General features: G+C 40.5%; 2 protein-coding genes across 2 annotated transcripts; one reads left to right on the top strand and one right to left on the bottom strand.

Annotated features, from left to right (window-relative positions):
• Positions 1-112: 112 nt before the first annotated feature.
• On the top strand, positions 113-9,236 carry snx24 (sorting nexin 24). Its single transcript, XM_084935102.1, has 7 exons — positions 113-335; positions 2,204-2,287; positions 6,534-6,638; positions 6,776-6,870; positions 6,984-7,013; positions 7,160-7,224; positions 7,341-9,236. Exons 1-7 carry the CDS (start codon positions 267-269, stop codon positions 7,409-7,411), a joined length of 519 nt encoding a protein of 172 aa, XP_084791228.1. The 5' UTR covers positions 113-266; the 3' UTR covers positions 7,412-9,236.
• A 14-nt stretch (positions 9,237-9,250) lies between these two features.
• Positions 9,251-16,120, bottom strand: ggcx (gamma-glutamyl carboxylase). The gene is made up of 15 exons (XM_084935101.1): positions 15,906-16,120; positions 15,484-15,687; positions 15,240-15,398; positions 13,688-13,853; positions 13,524-13,602; positions 13,328-13,434; positions 13,087-13,250; positions 12,711-13,012; positions 12,328-12,459; positions 11,877-12,028; positions 11,626-11,795; positions 11,393-11,523; positions 11,164-11,311; positions 10,137-10,341; positions 9,251-10,042 (listed from the first exon to the last, which is right to left on the bottom strand). Exons 1-15 carry the CDS (start codon positions 15,928-15,930, stop codon positions 9,883-9,885), a joined length of 2,304 nt encoding a protein of 767 aa, XP_084791227.1. The 5' UTR covers positions 15,931-16,120; the 3' UTR covers positions 9,251-9,882.
• Positions 16,121-22,468: the final 6,348 nt, after the last annotated feature.

Raw genomic sequence — 22,468 nt, 5'->3', positions numbered from 1 at the left:
ACTGGGCCACCTGAAGGTTAAACTGTCCTCTGTGGCGCTTTCGTCAAGATAACCCTTACAACGTTGTGCCCTCCGGTCCAGCAGGGGGCACCACTGAGATGTCTTTCGTCACATTTGAATTCTGTGATTTTTATCAGCCAAACTGGAGTAATCCACCAGCACTGAGTGAGTGAGTGTGTGCGTGTGTGTGTCTATGTGTTTGTGTGCGCCAAAGGATCAAGATCAAACATCACCTACCTGAAAATCACGCCTCAGTTCGAGTGAAGATGCATCCGGTGCGAGTGTCGATCCCGTCTTTTCGCTCAGAAAACAGCTCGGTGGAGAAAGGATACACGGTGAGCTGCTCTCTAATAAACCCTGTGTGTCTGTGTGTCGCCTGTCCTGCCGCTGTCATCAGATTTAATGTCAACTGTGCCGCTGTCTCTCTCTGTTAGATCATAAACTGCACTCTGCTCGCTTCAAATCAGCACCGAATTCGCACTTTATGGCGCAAATGAGGCACGAAAAGAGGCAAAAGTTACTCTGACTTTAGAATCTGTGTCTAATCAGAGAGGCTCCAGAGTTTTAAACCAGCCCTCCACACCCAGCTGACATCTTGACATCTGTAAATAAATAAATAATAATAACAATAATAATCTAGAGTAAGGAATAAATAAGATAAAGATAAATACTTTAATTAGGTTATAAGTAGCTGAGATATGCTCAGTTTAAAGATATATAGTGTAGGGAGTCCTTGATTGGGAATAAACACAGGTAAGGATTTAATCCAGGCAGCACTGCTTCACCCTTAAATGTTTTCTTTTGTAAAATATTGTATAAAATCACTTCCAGTAAAGGCTGCTGTCACTGCAAACACATAAGGGTGGTTTCAGCTTTTTAAAATCAGTCATTTACTCATTTAGAGATCAAACTAATTGTACTGCAGTCTTCTAACATCAGAATCAGTAAGATATATATCTATCTTTTACTTATCTTGTGACTACAACATTTTATCTAAGCACGTCAAACTCATTTTGCCACTGTTACAGCCCACCTTGACCATAAGTGGGCCAAACCACTGTCAGTGTAAAGAAATTGGACTGCGCATTTAATACCAATCAATACTAAAAGAAGACCAGTTTCAACAATATATCTCAGTTTTTCTAGACAATAAAGAAATGTTGCTGTAAAAAAAATGTAAGAAATCTGTCAGCGCAGATAAATAAATGTGTTCTGGTGGCCCAAAAAATTTACTTTTTTCCCCTGCTGTGGACCCATTGTAAAAGAAAATATAAATATATATAAATTTTTATAGTAGATGGTAAGAAAAAACTTTTCTGTGGTTTAATTGTTATTGTTTATTTATTACTTTGGTGTAGAATGAATGGCAGTGGTGGACTTCATCAGCAGGAAACGCTGTAAAATCAGTGAAAATACAGTTAAAAGTACAAAATCTATGCCCTCCTTTACATTTTCCACAGCTGTGCGGGTCTTTGTGGGCCGTGTCAAACGCGGGCCTTGTGTTTGACACCCCTGCTCTAAGGAGTCCTATCCCCTTTATTGGGAACCACTGTTCAATTAGGCAACAGTTCCCAGTTTTGTGGCATCATTTTGAGGAAGGCTTTTTTTTTCCTGTTTTAATGTCGTGATGTTTTATTGCTGGAAGTCATGAGGACCTTAGAGCAGTGCTTTTGAGTTTGACTTCCTGACCTCCAAGATATTGTGTAATACCCATAAAAAGAACGTTTTCTGAATTTATTTCTCAGTATTCACGTATGGACACTGTGTTCAGGTTTATGAGATGATTATATATTTTATTTAAAATATATTTTTAAATAAGATCCAACACCTGTTTGGATTCTTCCAGCATTTGTTAATAATGATTACTTTTTGGCTTTTCCGTCTTGGATGATGCGGTGTGTGTGTTCACAGCGCTGCCGTCATTTATTGTGAATTTCCTCCTTTGCAAAATGCTGTCCAGAACGGCAGCGTGCGTGCTGTGAATCTCTTACTGAAGGAAGGGAAGTGGAAGGCAGCCTGTTTAGGGATGTTAACAGTAACTCTGACAGATCAATTTGTTTTTTCTGTCACAACAGCCAGATGTTTCCTCTTGTTGTGGAATTAATGCTGACATTGACGTTACTGTCACTGCTGAGTGTATGGGTAGAGCGGAGAAATTTTCAGTCGAATGAGTCACTAAGCTGACTTATCTTTTTTCTTTCAGGTCTTTAAAATTGATGTGTTGATGAACGGCAGACAGCATGCTGTTGAGAAACGCTACAGCGAATTCCACGCTTTGCATAAAATGGTGAGATTCAGCTTTCAGTTCTGATTCTTTTTTTTCGCACAATCATTCTTTCCTGTGAGCTAAAAATTTACTAAAGCGTTCAAGTGTTTAACTTCTGCCATTAATGTGTGAAAAACCTACAGATTTTACACATCAACCATGATATTCTAATTTAACTTAACAATGGTTTATGAATCACTCAAACATAAGAACACACCTGCCTGAACTAGTGTTGTGTTTACACATAACAACTTAGCAAAGCAACCAGTTTTAAATCTTTAGGCGCTTAGGAGTCTGTTGCAAAAACACATTCTCTAAAAACACATTGTTTAGTTGAATCTACAAAAAATGCCAATGATACCACAGTTTGACAGGTATGTGATAGATTTTTGCACCAACTTGGTGATTCCCAAAGAGCTATTAGCTGAAAACGTGCCATATATATTACCAGAGAGTGCTGGTGCAGTGTGTCCTTAAGAGATTGAGGAAACTGGACAGATAAGGACACACTAATAAGTGTCAGGCCTTAAAAAAAAAACTATCTTGCACAGACGAAGTTGTCCTTAAGAAATTATGAAAAAATCCAGCAAAGAACTGACACAGGAGGTGAGAGATGCATCTGGGCCTTCAGCTGATCCATCTACTGTTCACTGAAGCCTCATCAGGAATGGTCTCAGTGGAATGGCAGCTGACAAGAAGCCATGCTTAAGGGAGGAAAACACACAAAGATTATTTATAGGACAGCAGGGCTGGACTGGGACAAAAAATCGGCCCGGGCATTTTGACTAGAGACCGGCCAGGTATTATAGGAAAAGCCATAAAACCTTTGAATGAAAACAAACGCTGTTGTGACAGTGATGTACAGTCCTGTTGGTATATGTATGATTTCTATACATTTTACATCAGATGAAAACTTTGGTTGTAAGATTCAGATAATTATTTATTCAAAGCTAGACATTTTAAATGAGAATAAGAAAGAAAAGTATATCTTTGTGCCCACCTTTCCCTGTTAATACCCTACCTGCCCCCTGGCAAAGCTTTGCTACACCGGCCCCTGCACAGTTACCAGCTGTCAGCTACGTAAAAAAAAAAGAATCCTGGTGTTATTTGTGTCTCAGAAACAGTTCATAACTTCCTTCAACTCATTCATGTCACCTAAAAGGTAAACCTGTTTCTCCATCACCTGTTCAGCTCTGATGATTCAGTAACATCAGGACATCTCCTGGTTTCATCTTCATGTTTCCCTCTCACCAGATAACCAAACCAACATCATGACCAGCAGCTTTTACAGCTGTGGCTCCAGCAAACACCAGCTGATACTAGAAATTAATATTAAATAAATTCTAACAACAGCTTATCAAGCTTAAATGTGCTGCTGTTGTTTAGAGCAACATTCACTGATTTCCTCTTTCTGGCGCAAAGTGGGCGATAAACAAACAAGAGAGATGGGACTTGAGTCAGAAACGGGTCTCTCCTCCTCCTGCCTCCCCTTTCTCTCATCCACGTGCTGGCCTCTGTGGAAGCTCCGCCATAGCCACCACCAAACACCAGAGTTATTTGTACACATGTACCAGCATCTGGCCAATCTACCACCTTTCATTTTTTTTATACCGTTACAAAAACAGCAACTAAAAAATCCATATATATATTAGAGATGGACAGATCTGATATTACGTATTGGTATCGGTCTGATACTGACGTAAATTACTGGATCGGATATCGGAGAGAAATAAAAAATGTAATGATCCATTAAATATCAAAAAAGCACCTCACAAAACTTGCGACACGGCGTAACTCGGCTCATAACCGTAGCACGTTGGAGCAGTATACATCACGTGATAGAGCGGCTGTGTATTTGTAGCCTCACTACCAAACCTGTGGCATTTCATCTCCGAGGAAGTTTTCCCAGAGAGAAGTAAAGCAAGTGTGTAAGTTCATCTCTGAATGTTTGTAAAGCATTCCTGCGTTAAGCTTAACAACCGATATATGGAGCGACTGCCTCTTCTCTCTCCTTCCCTCACCTGCTGCTACTTCAATCGTGAAACTGATCAATGATCAGCTGATCAGCTTTTCTGTCGCGAGTCCGTCTCTCTTGTTAGTTTTTGGCCCACTTCGCGCCAGAAAGAAGAAACCAGCGGCTGAACAACAGCAGCACGTTTAAGCTTGATAAGCTGTTGTTAGAATTTATTTAATATTACTTTCTACACCAGGATCTTTTTCTACGCAGCTTTTTACGTAGCTGACGGCTGGTAACTGTGCAGGGGCGGATCTAGCAAAGTCTAGCCTGGGGGGCCGATAGGGCATGAACAGGGAAAAGGGGGGTACAGAGACATACTTTTCTTTCTTATTCTCATTTAAAATGTCTAGCTTTTAATAAATAATTATCCGAATCTTACACCCAAAGTTTTAATCTTATGTAAAATATATAGAAGTCCATTACTGTATATAGTAACTGTTAAGTCTAATATACCCTAGTAAGCTATACTACTTTTTCCTTTGGGAAGGTACCATCTGTGCAGTCTGCAATTCTGTTGAAGAAAGATATTGAATCTACTTAATTATTGTGGAAAAATAATTTATTTCTGTGCATTTTTTTTTTCCACACTGCATCAAATTAAAGTTGATTACGTCGATTAAGCGTCATGAGGTGGGGGGTGGTTCCCTATTTTTTTCTTTTTGCTGGGAGTTTGCAACCCTATTAGTTAGGTTGCTTAATATTTCTGCTAAGTACTCTTTAAAATACCAGAATAGGGAGGATGGAGTAGGTTTAAGTTTATTAGATTGATCAGTGTTGCTGTACTATGGAATATTTTGGGTGCAGTGTATTTTTTGCATACAGGTATAACAGAATAGCTTTAGTGTTGTTGTTTTTAAACTTGAGTATGAACTTATACAAAATGCAGCAATAAATAAAAAAAAGTTTTATTTATTAAAAAACACTATATCGGATTCATATCGGTATCGGCAGATATCCAAATTTATACACGTCATATGCCATCCTTCCTTTCCTTTTCCTTATGATATCGGTATCGGACATAAAAAAGTGGTGTCGTGCCATCTCTAATAAATATATATATATATATATATATATATATATATATATATATATATATATATACACATATACATACTGTGTGTGTGTGTGTGTGTGTGTGTGTTCATAGCTACATGCATAGAGAGAAAAGTAGTGGTCCTAATATGGAGTCCTGGGGAACTCCTTTCCTTATGATACTGGAAGAAAAGAGGAGGAAGATCATGCATTCACAGAAAAGTTCACATTGTGTAATCTGTTTACTGACTAAGGTGGCACAAACACACAGTCCATTGTCTCAGCAATGTCATTCCCTACATTAATAGCAACAGTTATTGTGCTGTGTTGTTTTCCAAACCTGACTGATGTTTGGAAAGAACAGACACTTTTTCAAATTGTTTTTTACTTAGTAATTTATAAACATTTAAAGAATCTTTGCTAAAATACACAATTCAGATAGACATAGGCTATTTTCAAATGACTAATAATTACTTTATCATAGTAATAACCACACTATGGTCCCACTGTTTTGTTGGTGATTGTTCTATAATATCAGTAATCCAAAAAAGACATTTTTAAGGATTTTATTTTAAATTACTAAATATTTTCAGTTTTAAAATAACATGAAAAAGTCTAGCCACAACTTTTCCCTTAACAAGTTGACTTCAGCTCTGCTTTTATCTACAAACGATCAGAGGCTGATAAACCGCAATAAGCCCAGGAAACACCCAAAAACGGTTGCATTTGCAGCTGCAAGGAGAGTAAGGAGTTGCAGAGAGGGCATAACATACAAAAGTTTATTAGCTGAAATGTTCCAAATCAATTAACTATGAACAGCTTCTCAGAGCTAAACGTTCGTTCTTCTGTTTTCGGTGTGGTTTGTTCGGTGACCCCAAAAATATTTTGGCATTTTGAGTAATTTAAAATATGTGAAATCAATTAAATAAATGTCTAAACATCCAGCTTAAGTGCTTTTGCATAAAGAAATGTTATACTAGCACTTTTGTTGAGCAAAATCCTCTGCAAAGGTCAATTTGTTAGGTGAGAGAGGGTATGTAGAAGGTCTTCTTATTTTTATTTCATTGAATGAGAGAGTTGACACTGCGTCAGACAGGAACTCTGTGAGAATGAGGTCGGACTTGTCCAGTTGGTTTTCTTCTGGGCAAAATAGTTTAATTGTGCACATAACTTTGAAGAAACTGTACACATTTGTGTAACACTTTTAAATCCCTCCAGCTGAAGAAGACCATAAAGCCACCCGAGATCCCCTCGAAGCATGTGAGAAACTGGGTTCCCAAGGTCCTGGAGCAAAGGAGACATGGCTTGGAGCTCTACCTGCAGGTATTTGGACTCACATTCCCTTCACCTGTCAGGGCTGTTTGTCTCAGATATAAAGAAGTTAAATGGATTCAAACTCGCCTCTAGGATGCTTCGTTTTGGTGCTTCGTACACACTGAAATTTGCTTTTGTTCTGTTAGACTATAATTATGGAAAACGAGGTCCTTCCAAAGATATTCCTGGATTTCCTGAACATCCGCCATTTCCCTTCAGTACCAAAAACAGAAAGTTGTGGGTGAGTGTAAACTGCTGGTTTGCTTTAGAATAAAAGACCAGTTTGTGGCATTTGCGCTTGTTCCCAGGGTCGTGGAGGGTTATGTGGCATAACTTTTATTTTTCTTCTTTAAGGTCGTTTGATACAGAATCACTGGAGTCGAGGTGAGTCGTTTTTTCCCTCCCACAGGTCACGTTCTTAATCTGCACTTTAACCAGTTAAAACATAAGTAACTATTTGCTCTACACTTGAACTTCACTCAGATTGATTGGCACAGACCTTCTGATTTCTCCTTCTTCCTCTCTTTTAGTAAACTTTCACATCAGCCGGTCATGCTGTTTCTGAGAGACCCCTACCTGCTGCCGGCTGGACACGGTGTGTTCAGGCCGCTTGCACATAACATCTTAAAAGGCTTTCCTTTCTTCTCCATTTAAAACAAAATGTACTCATTCTTTATTTGACCTATTTTTCTTTCTTCTTCACCTTTTCAGATGAATTTTCTAACGTTGTGATCGAAGGCGTGGTGCACGGAGTTTACTACCCAGATCTTCAGCCAAGGTAGAGCCTCCAAGCCGAATCTGAGGGGACATCACTACAAACGGGATGCTTCTTTTTTTTTTCTGCACCATTTCAGGTGTGCTTCATGAAGAACATAACACGTTAGGACACACTGAGCCCTTCACATCTTCCGAAGCAAATAACAAGAATCCATTCTTTTATTTTTGTAAGAAAGGACGCCAGGACTCAGCACATTTTAAAGCATAAACACTATATTATCCGTTTTCCACTAACAAACTCTCCACTGTAAAAATGAAGTGAAACTGTTTGACTGGTTACTAGGATGTGTTCAAGCACAGAGGCGTATTTTCAGAAAAAATAGAGCTCGATACATTGTAACTAACTTTATTTTGTAAAAAACATAACCAGCAAAATTAACAGGGAGGATCAACTGGAATTAGAAATGTGAGACTCATAAGAGCAACGGACCTGATTGTATTCTTTTTTTGGTTTGTTTTAGTCACCCTACAGTGTATTCTGAATGACTCTTGCACTCTCATGAACTGAAAAAGGGTTAGTGTGCCAGACGCACAGGAGCATTTCTGGCATCTAAAGCACAGGGTTAGACTGAGGAGATTGATGGATCATGGCCTGCAAACAGGGAGGTGCCCTTCTCTATTTTATCTCCAGTGATGTGGTGTTTCTGTTTATTTCGAGCTGCCAAAAGGAGCCTGCTGTGGGAGTGCAGTGGGTGAATTTTGTTTTTTTTAGGGACTGAAGAGGGTGTTTTTGCGTTTTGGTGGAGCCGACAGCGAGACGTTAGGGTGGAAATGATTGACTTTTTAAACAGACTCTGGCTGTGATATTGACGTCTTTCATGAAGTCTGTGAGAAGTACTGTAGTGTTGATATTCGTGCTAGTGAGCTCGCTATGATGAAGTGACAAAGACTGAAATATGTGCCACAGCTGACTAGTAGATGCAGATGGGAACGGTGCAATTACTTTGGCTTCACTTGCGTTTTCCGTTCCCTCAGCAGATCTTCCCACATTAAAAAAAAACAAAAAAAACAGGGAATCTCAGCCTTCTGAAATTAAGGGTTTGCTCTGTCGTCATCTTAAACGCACACTACCGACTTAGATGATAAGAGAGCCTCTAGTTCTCAACCCAGCAGAGAGAAAAATAAGAAATGTGTGTAAAAGCTGTAGGTACACGTAGATTTCTCACTTACTGTTTGTGCATGACTTTGCAGATCGTGTTCATTTGTTTTATGGGAACAATTTGTGACCCGTCTCTAACACTAACGCACTCGTATTAATGTTTAAATCACAAATATAATCGAGGGTCAGTTAAGTTGTGGTAACTGGAAGCATAGTTGGTGCCGCCGTGTAAAAGGGATGCAGAGTGTTTCATTTTACAGACAGATGGTGATTTAGCAGACTTACAGCCAGTAAAATAACAGTGCAATATGATATGAAACACAAAACTTTGTCTTTATCTTGCTGCCTGGAATTTATTTCATGTAAAACTTTAAAATCTAACACCCTTCGATGACTGGTAGCTTTTGATGAAACTTTGTCACTGGACACTCTTCGGACAGCAATTAATAACCTAATAATTTTTTGGTTTTTTTTAACGTGACTGGACCTCCACTACACATTTATAGCCAAACAATGAATAATGAAGAGATTGTGATTGTGTGTCTTAGCAAATCATTGCCTGGAAATCCATGTTGTAGATTTATATGTATTTATATTGTGTGCCGTGTGTCATTCTGTGCCATAATGCCAGCCTACAGTGAGCACTGGACGTCTGCTGTAGCACTTTATGAAGGGTAATGTGTACAATACTGACACCAATAAAAGGAAAAAGAATTCCCTATTTTCCGCAAGCTTGTCGTCAGACTCATTTCAATATCAAAATTTATTTTCATCAATAGATCTCCATAAGAAAAAAGACAGAAAATACTTTTTTTCCCTTGCATCGTACCATAACTGTTAGAACGTTAAACTGACTGAAGTATCATGAATATTTGTAAACGTAATTTATCTCAAATTGTTCTAATCTAGTTGGAGCTGGCAGATGAACAGAAAAGGATCCTGGTCACTGAGATCTGTCCCTTTGAAACATAAAACCCTTCCTCCTTCAGTCACATGCTTCCACCTGCTTCACTTCTGTCATTCAAAACAGCATTAGCATTTTTGCACACACACATATGCTCCTCTAGCAAATATTGCCTGCTGTCTGTTTAAGCGCACTTATTTTTAAGAACAACCCTTTTTTTAAGAACAACCCTTTTTTTTAAAACAGTCATTAACAAAAGCTCTAACCATGTAGTGACTTTACATTTGGACATAATCTGAAATGTTTCAGAAGTGAAAACGGAAAATAAAAGCGCTGTGATCTCTGGGCAGTGATGTCCCAGTGTAGTAACAGTCCAGTAGTAATAGCGCGGACACACACATTCACATTGATGGGAATGTGTGATTCAGCACCTACAGGCAATTCACCGAGTATTTTTTTTGGCCTCAGTGGCATTAAAGTTCTGCATGACCGACTTCATCTTTGAGCCGTTCGTCTTGACTGGCTTCTGCTTGAGGTTCCTTCATGTTGGCGTAGGCAACTTCCCTCGTCAGCTGCTCGAGCGGAGGCAGACCCACCGCCAGGTTTCTCATTGCAATGGCTGTCATCAAGATTCTGGAAGACAAATGTGCAGAGTTCGCGTGTTTGTTTAGCTGGTTTTTCTACACTTTGTCTGCATCTGTGCGTTCTCAGAGAGCTTAGCACTCACCCTCTGCGTATTGTGTAATACTTCTTCGCGGCAAAGCGCTGCAGTCGCTCCAGCATGCCGGCCTCCCTGCGTTTCTTAACTTCCCTCATCCGTCGCTGCCTCTTCAGGAACAGCCGCACAATCGGGTCAGTGGCGTTGACCTCCGAACCCTGGTCATCATCTGCAGCCATGAGAGGCTGCAGCTCGGGAGGAAGTGGCTCAGTTTCTGTGGGGTGAGACGGACTCAAGTAAAGCAGCCACACCAGGAGAGAGCTGAATGGGATTTTTAGTGACATGCAGATCAGCCATCGACAGCTGAATGGAAATAGATTGATTGTTTCATTAAAATGTAAAGTCACCTCGACTTTGTTATACACCATCGGGCTAAGCACGCACCCCCACCCCACGAGTAGCATCATAAACTTTTATATATCTACTGTATTGTTTACAGTGTTGGCCTTCTTTACTGATTTTTTTACTGCATTTTTTTTTTGTTTATGTATTGCTACATCCTTAATGAGCTAGAGAGGCCAGTTTGAGATAGTTTGGACATGAGAAGCTGTCAGGCACGAGGAGCAGAGGAATGTGAAGTGAAGGAGGACATGCAGAGGAGGAGGCAGATGATCTGCTATAGCGACCTCTAAAGGGAGCAGCTGAAAGAAAAAAAGAAGGCCTGCAGCACATACAGACATCTGCGGTTGTAACTGGAGTAACAACTTTTGAAAGTATTCCAGCAGGAAGTTGTGCCTCGCCACAATGCAAAAACTACTCTGAAACGGCTCAGGGAGCTAAGGGAACAACTTTAACTTGTGCCTCCAAATTCCAAAGATCCAAACCCAATTGAGCATCCATGGAAAGAAAGGGGAGAACAAAAGCAAGCCACAACCTGAAGAATCCTCTGCCCTGCTTTGTGGGTACATGGGTAACCTGCACAGCACTGAGCATGTAGGTTTTCAGATCTTTTTCAGGAACCTTACCACTATTCTGTAACCCCTTAAAATAATCCACTAAAAGCTATGCAATGTGTTATTTTTGAAAGCATCTTCACCTGTTCCATTGCGAACACGCTCCTGGATTTCATACAGCTTGGTGAAGTTCTTCTGTAGTGCCGCCTCTGTGGTGTTTACATAGACGTACATGTAGCAAGAGGGGCCCTCGGACACTGTGTACACCTTATGATAAGCCCCGGCAGCTACCTACACAAAGCCACAGTAAGTTAAGTACTAAAACAAGATAAAGAGCAAAGCATGAACAGTGACAATGGTGAGCAGCTGTACCTTTATCTGCTCACCGGGCTGCAGAGTGTAGTTCTTCTTTTCCTCCACTATCTCTACATTCACCTGGCCCTGCAACACCTGGATGCTGGTGTTCCCCAAATCTTCACTCACAAAGTTTTCCAAGTGGAGACCTAAAAAGGGAAGATAACAATAACACATAATGAGGAACAAAACAACACACCATACATGGCTTTTTCATCCAAAAGAAAAATTGTAAAAGTGAGGTTTGTAACCTGGGAAATCCGCAATAAAGACGATTTCGGTCTGATTGTCCAAACTTCCCTCGATCTCCTGGAACTTGGTCCTCCAAGGCGAGAGGTCCACCAGCAGAGGCATGAGCCATTTGTTTGGTTTGAAAGGTGACCATTCAGCACTCACAATGTCCACACGAGGATCAAAGATCCTTAGAAAAGCATCCAGAGCAGATTTAAACCTCACCCTTTTACAATTCTGACAGAAGGCTAAAAACAAAAAGCTCTCGTACCTTTGCTGGAAGCGTTCATTGATGGACACCCAGATGTCAAAGTAGATTTCAGGATCGGAGATGTTATAACGAGGCAGGTACTGATGGAGGCATGTAGCATACTGCTTCAGCATGTCTCCGTGGTCCTTCCAGCGACGACTCTGTGTGAACACCTACAGCAGGCAGATTGTGAATTGGAAGAGCAAGACTTTAGGAAAGACTACAATCTAAAAAGGTCAAGGAAAAGCAGTTTCGTTTATTAAAGAAACATCCATATACAGATGGAGACACTGTCGGGTGAAATTAAAGGAATTCCAAACATCACAGATTACAGTTATAACTAATGCATAATATTAATAATAACAATATAGTCAAAGCACTTCTGTAAGCACAAATTTTTGTTTTGTTTTGGGGGTTTTTAGCTCAGATAGCAAACGTTATCGAGTCTGACAGTGTTTCCCCTGTAACTCACCCCTGGGTTCAGATATCCAGTTTCACCCGTTTTCCTGTCTTTGTAGGTGATTTTAACGTGCTGATGGCTGCGAGAGTGAACCATCATGTCCCACGAATATCCGTACAGGCCATTAGTCCAGTTGTTATAACCCTTGACAAAAAAAAGAAGTTTAAGTAAAGTCATAAATCACATCACCATTTTCACACTTTCAATTCACCACTGAGTGTAGTGGGGACTTGTTGATGAGTAAGCTTTCAGCTCTCTGTTGACAACAGACGTCAGAGCTGCTCTTTGCTGTTGACTCTGATTGAGCAACTATTGGTCTCAGCAGATAACTCAACGAGGGCTTCATGGATGAATGTGTTATCTGTACAAGCATTTCAAAACAAAGATCTTAGTACCTGTGTGATGAAGTGAGAGTAGGGCAAGAAGAACTGTTCCATTAAGTAAAGAACAGTGAAAATGGCTCCCAGCTTGTGTTTTAGTCTCAATTTGGATGATTTGGCAGCAGCTGGGGTCTGTCTTTGCTGAGTGCCACTGCCTTGGATTTCTTCGTAAACACAGGAAGGGCTGGGCTGGGACCCCGGTGAAGTGAGGGGCAGGACTGGCCTGAGGAATGATGGGAAATGGGCAAAAAAATTTCTTGGCCAGTCAGGGTAGCAGAAGAGAGGACTGGTGGCCAGCATTGCGTAGGGAAACATCCCTGTGGAGGATAAAGACGAAGGTAAAATGACAGCACAGAATTAAAAGTATTCCTTTAAAAAAAGAATAACTCACCAATGCTGAAGAGCTGCGAGTTCATACAGTGGAAGTAGCTGACAAAGAAAAATGCGTAAGGCCGAGTAACGTCAAAAAACAGCAGATAGCCAGCGGTCAGATCCAAAATGAGACCGCCTCCGTGCACCACCAACAGGCTTACTAACTCCACAGAAAGAATCAGTCTGATAAAGGAGGGGAAGGCATGATCAGAAACAAATTACTGGGATAATCACAGTTAAAGGCTTCAAAAAATACCTACTTGAAGGGGTCAAACAGCCAATGGTGAGCCAGGTATGACATTGAGTAGCCCTCCACCCAATCAGCATCCAACTTCTTCACTCCGGCAATGAAGTATACTATAAATATCTTTGAGGAACAGCAGAGACGTCATTAGGTGACTGATGAATCCATAAGCTGAAAAACACGTATCATATGAATGAGCTAAATAAACAAACCTGAGCTCGCAGCAGTGTGTAATTCCACAGAGGCACATGAGCATTTCTTATAGAGGGTCTCCGCAGTCCATCGATAGACCTACAAAAACACACACACGGACATCAATGAAAGAAACAAACAAGCACAAACACACACTCAAGTAGATTACTAAACATCACCGTACCAGTATCTGTTGCCATCCATGAGTGTGAGCTGAAATCCAATGAGGCCGTAGAGGTAGGAGTGATTGTTCCAGGCGGTTTTGTCCAGGAAGAAGATGTACCAGTACGTGGAGAGGAACATGAGGCAGGAGAGGCGGTAGAAGCAGCCGAGCATGATGCCCGAAGCACCTTAAGTCAAAAACAACAACCACAAAAATAAATAGATTCTTATCGTTAATGAGTCTGTTTTTACACATGAATAGTATCTCCTAACTATCCTGACTCTATGGAAGCTTGTTTCCACCACTGAAAACAAAAACACTTTTCATATCAGGTTATTTACTCAAAGTTTGAGTCAGTAAGTCAAGATTTCTGAGATAAGCTAAAATGTTGACTCATGGATGGCAAAACACTTTATTTTTCCAGTGGTGGAAACAAACTTTAAAACAACTCAGCTTGTGAAGACTTTTTTTTAAAAGGGAACTTGTCACATGGAATTCACAGTGAAGCCATTGCAATTAACTTTGTTGTAAAGCGACATTTTAAATGGAAATGATTAGTTTAACTAGACATCAAGGCTATAAAGATGCTAGTGTTGCATTATGGGAAATGTAGGGCCCAGCTTCTTTTTTTTAAACGGTAACTTTTGGCTTTTTACCAGACTGACCCACCGCTCAGTGACATCACAAGCAAACAGTGGATCGGACTGAATAACCGAGGGACACTGCAAGAGGCAACTTGTTAATGTCACAGTGTCGTGACTTTATCAAGACACTAATCATTAATAAAACAGTCGTAAGCACAAAAGTGAATTAATGAAAAGTTATTTTATAAAAGTAAAAAGTTGTCAACGCCACATGTATACCCCGCTTTATCTTTCTTTGACTCTAATGGGTTCACTCATCACTAAAAGAATATTATGTTGTATTTAGTAACTTAGTTACTTAAACTTACTTCTAAGTTATTAAATGGTTAAAAGCAGCAATGGCTGATGTTTTCTCTCATAACAGCAAAAACCCAAAAAATGCTCAACTCTGAGGGTGAGTGATCAGGGTGCATGCTACGTATGTGCAAATCTGGCCTCTAGTTTCATTCCTTTACTGTCTCTCTCGCTCTCTCTCTGCAGCTTGCATCCAAACTCCTGGGTCCAAAAGAAACAGCCAACATTGAGCGACTACTCTGGGGGGGAAAGAGGTCCAATTTTATAGAAATCTATGCAAAATTGCTCTTCTGCTCATTTAATCTAATAACTAGTAAACACTTTTAAAGTTGTTGGTTATACGTGAAAAACATGTATAACTTTAATAAGGCTGATGTGTCCTAGCTTTGTATCTGCTGTCTGTTTGCTTTCTTGCTCAATCTTTAGTGAGCTCTACCTTTTCATTGATTTAAAACTTGCAAGAGTCGGCTGGCTTGGGGAGTAAAAATGTAAGTGGAAAAATGCAGGCATGTGTTTCCCACAGAGAGCACTTCCTATTAAAAAAAAGAGAGAGAGAGAGACTGCATCCACTCAGACTCAAAAACAGGTGTTCTCTCAAGTCGGGAATAAACCTGGAAACACTGAGCCTGACCCACCGAGGAACATCACCACGTACACCAGGTACATCCAGTCCAGCGGCAAGGGCTGTAAGAAGTTGAAGAGAGGAAAGCGACACACGGGGGCCCCATCCAGGTACTTGTAGTCCAGGTTACTGAGGCCACGTTCCTGTGTGATGTCTATGACCATCAGCAAACCTGCACAAAGTATCAAAAGCATCACAGCAGGTCTGAGACAGTCAGTATACCCAGCAGGCAGATTGTACAGGTGTGATTAGTTTACCAAACAAGCAGCGGAAGATGCCCAGAGATGCAGGATCCGTGGGGCGGTTCAGGAGAGCCACAAAGCTGTGCCAGGAAGTCAGGTCCTCCTTCTTGAAGCCAAATATTTGCTCCATCTTGCTTCTGGTGGGCGTTTGTTCACGTTTGGGAGCTTTGTGCTGGTCCTTTGCAGTTTGATCATCTCCCTCACGGCGCACAAAAGCGCCTGCAGGGCACAAATTGGAGTTTTTATGTACTAAACACAAAGTGAATTAACTCACTCACGCAGAGTCCCTGCGTGAGTTACAAACCTTCCAGCTCTCATTTAAACACTGAACACGACTCAGGCTTAGACGTTGTTTGCTACATGTTGGTCTAACTGGTTATTACGTTATTACATAAACAACAACCCCGCACGACGTGCCACTGCCACAATAACCTCACCTGCCGTAGCGTCTCTCGCCTCCATGTTAGAAAAATGCCGGGTTCTGGTTCGGGACAGGGGGGAGGAGGGTCTCTCTGCTCTCCCTGACCCAGGTGCGGGAGTTCTGTGCGGTCACGGACAAAGTTTACGTGTCACAGCTCCACACACAGTAGTGTGTCACAGTAGTGTGTCAGGCGGGCAGGAGGAGCAAGAGGAGAGGAGGAGGATGGGACAGGAGCGATTGGAATGTTGTGAAAGAGGTGCTTTTCGTCTATTGGCTGATTCCCACTCTGGCCCCACCCACCAGAGGGCGCTTCTTAGACGTCACATCCTGGTTGAGACTCAAGAATTTCGTCGCCCCTGAATTAGGTCAAATCTTGCTGTAGTACGTGACCGAGCCGAGCTACCTGAAAATGAGAAAACTCGGCGGTTACGTGTGTTAATGAAGTTACAAATTATAACATTTTCATGTTCTAATCTTTGCAAGGTACTTAATTAGTTACTTAATTTTAAATGTTAATGGAGGAGGGGGACAGTTCAATATGGTCTAATGTTATTTATATAGTATGTTATAATTTTTATAAAGTGTCAAACAAGAGTCTACTCACCGGTTTCTCCATATAATGTAATCATCCAATCACATTGCAGCAACTAAATGTATTTATCCAGGCAGACATGGTCAAGACCTGCTGAAGTTAAAATTGAGCATAAGAATGGGGACGAAAGGTGATTCAAGTTTCAGAGACTGCTAAATTACTGGGCTTTTCCCACACAACTCTAGGGTTTACAGAGGATGGTCTGAAAATGAGAAAATATTCCACGAGCTGCAGTTCACTGGGTAAAAATGCTCTTGATGAAAGAGGTCAGAGGAGAATGGCCAGACTGCTTTGTTAGGAAAGCAACAGTAAGAGAAATAACAACTTGTTACATCAAAGGGGTGCAGAAGAGCATGTCTGAATGCACAATATGTCAAACCTTTAAGCAGATGGGTTACAGCAGCAAAAGAGCACACCAGGTGCCACTCCTGTCAGCTAAGAATGAGGCTGAAGCTCATTCTTAGCTGAAGCTAAAATTCAAATGGGCTTGTCAAAAATGAACAAGAGTGGATTGGGAAGACATTGCCTGGTCAGATTACTCTAAAATATGTGTACATGTGGATATTTTCATTTTGGGATGTGGCACCAATGCACATCCCAGAGTCTGGACTTGGGCCACTTCTCCAGCGATGTGGGCATTGTGGTGAAGCGAAAGCTGAACATGAAAGCAAAACCATCTATTTACTCTGGGGCAGAGTAAATAGATGTCTGTCCCCTGTGATGGACCGACAGACAGAAGGACTGACTTTGGGTTGTGGTGGAACAAGAAATTCTCATCATGGATGTGCAGTCAAAATTTCTGCACCAACTGTTTGATGCTATCATACCGATATAGACCAAATTATCTTGGGAATGTTTCCAGCACCTTATTGAATCTGTGCCGTGAAGCATTAAGACAGTTCTTAAAGCAAAAGGGGGTCCAGCCATTGACTGAAGAGGCCCGTGGCTTTATATTGTAGAGCTAAGTAGAAAGAGGGGCCCACAGGCAAGCAGCTGGTGATGGTGGGGAGAAGGAAGATATCTCTGGCAGACCCAAGCTTGGGGAGGGAGAGGCATCTCATCAAAGTGGAAAGCTAAGACAAGGGAAGACACCCCTGTAATTGTGCTTGCATTTTGTGCACTGGATCGCTTGAAATTCAAGTTCATCTATTTAAATTAGGAAGGCCGTTCATCATAATCAATTCCATAAAACCTTAGACAAAGTTTTTATTTAAAAGTACTGTTAAGATAAACTTGTGTATGTAAATTTATCTCAGTATATTTAACACGTAATTTAGAACATGTAAATTACACGTAATAACACATTACACATCTTCCAGGAAACTGTACTCTGCTACACATAATAATAATTCCGCCGTCTTACAGTAGATGGCGCCGTTGAGCTCAGCTGCTACATCAATGTGCTACATTGAACCGTTACCGTAAAACCGTTAATAGATACCACCGATAGACGAAGAAGAATAACAAAAGGTACCCCTGGAATTTCAGGAGGTTGTCCTGCCAGATAAAGTTAAAATAGGATGCATAAGCTTTCTGGTTAGAGCATATGTATCACCGCCCCTCACGTGCTATAAATGCCAAAGATATGGGCACATCGCTGCAGTTTTCAAGGGGAAACAGAGGTGCCCCAAGTGTGGAGGTGAAAACAGATTTGGGGAATGTGGGGATGATGTACAGGATAAATCCAGTAATTGTGGGTGGCAGCACAGGGTAAGTTATGGGGGCTGTGAAGTCAGAAAGAAGGCCATGGAGGTCGAGCAAGTCAAAGCAGCTCACAACATAAGTTACGCAGAGGCTGTCAAGAGGGTACAGAAGGCAAAGGATGGAACAGGACCGGTTTAACCAATGTCGACAGCAGATTTAGTGCAGACACATGGAACTCATACAGGACTGACAGTGGAGAAGATTATTTTGTTTATTGCCTATGTTATAAATTGCACAGATCAAGTGAAACACAAAACAGAGAAAATTAAAATAACTGTGAAAGGACCAGAGAGGTTTTTTGGTATTAAAGAATATCTTGGGAACATATCCAATAAAAGACTTGGAGGGGAGGGGAAAGCAGGAGGACCAGGGGAGGGGACAATATGATTATCTTACAGTGGAACACCAGAAGTTTGATTGCAAATGGACAAGAGTTTAAAGGATTCATCAAAAAATGCAAAAAGAAACCAGAAATAATCTGTATTCAGGTTATGATAGTGTCCGCAGAGATAGAAAGGAGAGTAATGGAGGAGGATGTGCAACATTTGTGAAACAAGGGATCCAATATAGAGTTGTAGCTATAGGAACACAGTTAGAATATATTGTACTTGAAATCTGATCAAGAAATGGCAGCATCAGAGTGATCAATTTTTACAATCCGGCTAACAAACTGTTGTCAGTAGAGGAACTTGGCACATATTTAAAGGGAAACGTAATTTGGTGTGGGGACTTTAATGCACACAGATCATTATGGGGTAATTATAATGATCGGAATGGAGCAGTGATTGAGGAATTGATAGAGCTAAAAAAAAGTATGATGGAAGTGGTACAAGAGTTAATGTTAGAACAGGTGCAGAATCGGCAATTATCTCACATAGTGTCAGACTCGTTGGCAGGTATTTGTTCATGGCAGTTAAAAAAAGAGACAACTGTAGGCAGTGACCATTATCCTATGATGACTGAGATAGAGCTGAGTGTAGAGAACCAGGATATAGGTGTGTAGAAGTGGTGCTTCGATAATGCTGATTGGGATACATTTAGAATCAGAATCAGAAAGGGTTTTATTGCCAAATGCTGAGCAGGTTTACAACATTAGGAAATTGCTGCGGTGCGTAGTGCAACACATCATGTCAGACAATGCTTAAATAAACATAAAAATTAAAATTAAAAGTGCTAAGTAGATAGATATATACATGAATGCAGGTGGTGATCAGTGCGAAGATGGAATGATGCAGTGAACACAGTGTAGGGTCACGTGTTAGTGGTGCGAACAGTCATATGGTTATTGACTAGTATTAGAATAGTTAGTGATCAGGAAATGCAAAAGATGGATATGAATGCTGGGGTGGATGATTTCAATTATTCTATTTGTAAGGCAGTTTAGACGCAGCAAACTGGGAAATAAAGAAGACAGAAGGTATAAGGAAAAGAAGGTCATACCGTGGTGGACAAAGGAGTGTGATAAAGTGATTAAGCATCAAAATAAAGCTTTTAAGATATTAAAGAGGAAACACAGTTTTCAGAATTTCATTGAATATAAAAGATTGCAAGCTGAGCTGAGAAGATCCATTCAAAATGCAAAGAGTGACTTCTGGAGGGGTTTTTGTAATTCAGTAGGGAGGGAGACAGAAATACAGAGTGGTTGGTCAATGATTAGAAGGATGAATGGTATAAAAAGGGAGTATGGATATCCAATATTGAGGGATGGAGAAGCAACAGCTGTAAAAGATGAGGAAAAGGCAAATCTGTTCGCAAAACGTTTGTTAAAATCCATAGTTCAGGCAATGTTAGTGAAGAAGGGTGAAGAGGAAGAGAAACATAGAGAATAGGGAATTACTGTAACAGGAAGAAGATACAGATGATTTATTAAATATTCCTTTTACAAAGACAGAATTGAATTGAGTGCTTCGGAAATCCAAATTATCAGCACCGTGAAAAGATCAGATTTGCTATATCTTGATAAACTATCTCAGTGAGTCAGCTAAAGATCTTTTATTAGAATTATATAACAGAGTTTGGGAGGGTGGGAAACTGCTGCAAAGCTGGAAGGAGGCAGTGGATGTGCCCATACGTAAACCAGGAAAGGATGATACAAATCCAGAAAGTTACAGACCTATAGCTTTAACATCTAATATCTGTAAAATAATGGAGTGAATGGTAAATGAAAGACTAATGTACTATATAGAAAGTAAAGGATACATATCTAAACATCAAAGTGGTTTCAGAAGAGGGAGGAATACAGTGGATCGAGTATTGTGTTTGGAATATGAAGTCAGGAAAGCACAAATAAACAGAGTGTAGTGGTGGTGTTTTTGACATAGAAAAAGCCTACAATATGATGTGGAGAGAAGGCCTTCTAGTTAAAGTCAGGAAATTGGGTATCAGTGGGAAGATGTTCAGATGGATAAAGGATTTTTTTTAAAGGGGAAGACAGATGCAAGTGAGAATTGGAAGGATTTACTCGGAGAGGTTTCCTGTAGAAAACGTTACACCTCAAGGGAGCATTGTGAGCCCTTTGTTATTTTCTTTAATGATAAATGTTGTGTTTAATGACATAGAGGTTGGGATAGGGTTTTCGGTTTTTGCAGATGAAGAGAGGAAATAATGTAGAGTTTATTGTATTATTTATTGTATTGTATTGTAAAAAAAAAAAAAAAAAAAACCTGCAGGGAGCAACTGGAAAAGTTGAAGAGTGGTCATTTACATGGGGTTTTAAATTTTCAGTTGATAAGACCAAGACCATGTTTTTTTTACAAGGAAAAGAATTGGTGAGGACGTCAAGCTTAGGTTATATGGTCAAGAATTAGAAAGAGTGAGTAAATTTAAGTTTCTTGGATTGTGGTTGGATGAAAGGGTAACATAGGCTGTACACATTCAGAAAATGGTGGATGAATGCAAAAAGGTATTAAATATAATGAGGTGGGGGGGGGGGGGGGGTTGGGATGGATTGGGGAGCGGATAGAAAGTCTTTGAGGGCCATATACACTGGATTGGTCAGATCGGTGTTAGATTATGGATGTGTAGCATATAATTCAGCAGCAGACACAACTCTTTTGAAGTTAGACTTCATTCAGTATCAGGCACTAAGACTCAGCACAGGTGCATTTAAAGCAACCCCAACAGCAACTTTACAGGTAGAGATGGGTGAGATGCCACTAGGAATCAGAAGAGAGCAGCTAACACTTAATTATTGGGCAAATCTGCAGGGCCGTGGACAGGATCACCCAACACAAGAGGTACTGAAACCTTGTTGGGAGAAAGAAAGGCAGGAAACAAAGAGCTTTGGGTGGATTGTGGGTAGAAGAGCAATAGAACTTAAACTGGATCAGTTCAACATCAGTCAAAGAGTGCCGTTACCAGCAACACCGCCATGGATGCTTCCTGATGCCACAGTAGATTTTACATTATTAGAAAAGAAGAAGGGGATAGGGCAGTTAATTTAAACTCCCATACAGCACAGGCTTACATTGATCAGTATTATAATTATGTGCAAATATGGTTTAGCATTTGTCAACCATATTTAAGGTCAATGTAGGGAAAAGGCTCACTAATGGACTGTCAGTATACACTGGAGAAATGCTAGCAATACTGTTAGCTGTTCAATGGGTAGAAGACATGAGACCATTAAAAGCAGGCACTTGTTCAGACTCAAGCTGGTCATTGGTCAGTTTACAGTGTCGCCACTCAGAAAATAGAGCAGATATCCTAACAGAGGTTCAGCAAACACTTTACAGAATACACATGATGGGGCTTACAGTTGTGTTTTTATGGATTCCAGCTCATTACAAATTTCCCACGTGTGGAACTAATAAAGATTACCTTTATCTTAACTTATCTTACTATGGAGTATAAGCAAATGAAATGGCAGATAGAGTTGCGAAGGAAGCCACAAAACATGGGGAATTTGACCTGGCTATTAGCTTCAGTCAGACAGAGATAAAGAGTATTGTAAGGCAAGAAATGAAGAAAAGATGGCAAAAAACAGTGGGAGGAGGAAAGGAGGGGATGGTGGTTGTATAAAATTCAAAGGAGGGCAGGAGAAATGAGAACCACAGGAAGGAGTAGGAGAAAAATGAAACTAGATCTTATTGATTTACTGCAAAAAGACTCTAGAAGTAACAGTTATCGGGCCTTTTTCCAGTTTTAAAAGAGAGTGCATTGCTTGGGAGGATTTGAATTTTTTGTTTATTTGTTTTTTGTTTTTTGAGCGACGTTCCCGTCACACTCCACACCAGTTGGTGGCGGTAATGCACCATTCAGTTGTTTGCAAACCGCCAATAAAA

This window comes from Perissodus microlepis, chromosome 7 (assembly GCF_051167445.1).
Source record: "Perissodus microlepis isolate ML-2025 ecotype Zambia chromosome 7, ASM5116744v1, whole genome shotgun sequence".
NCBI classification, from domain to species: domain Eukaryota; kingdom Metazoa; phylum Chordata; class Actinopteri; order Cichliformes; family Cichlidae; genus Perissodus; species Perissodus microlepis.
This window is presented reverse-complemented; position numbering and strand designations above follow the sequence as displayed.

Coding starts and splice junctions, on each gene's coding strand:
- ggcx (XM_084935101.1), bottom strand. CDS start 15,930: ATGGAGGCGAGAGACGCTACGGCAG. Junction 12,029..12,327: donor CTGGATATCTGAACCCAGGG/GTGAGTTACAGG, acceptor TGCCTGCTGTAG/GTGTTCACACAGAGTCGTCG. Junction 11,524..11,625: donor CTTTATTGCGGATTTCCCAG/GTTACAAACCTC, acceptor TTCCCTTTTTAG/GTCTCCACTTGGAAAACTTT.
- snx24 (XM_084935102.1), top strand. CDS start 267: ATGCATCCGGTGCGAGTGTCGATCCCGTCTTTTCGCTCAGAAAACAGC. Junction 7,014..7,159: donor ACAGAATCACTGGAGTCGAG/GTGAGTCGTTTT, acceptor CCTCTCTTTTAG/TAAACTTTCACATCAGCCGG. Junction 7,225..7,340: donor CCTGCTGCCGGCTGGACACG/GTGTGTTCAGGC, acceptor TCACCTTTTCAG/ATGAATTTTCTAACGTTGTG.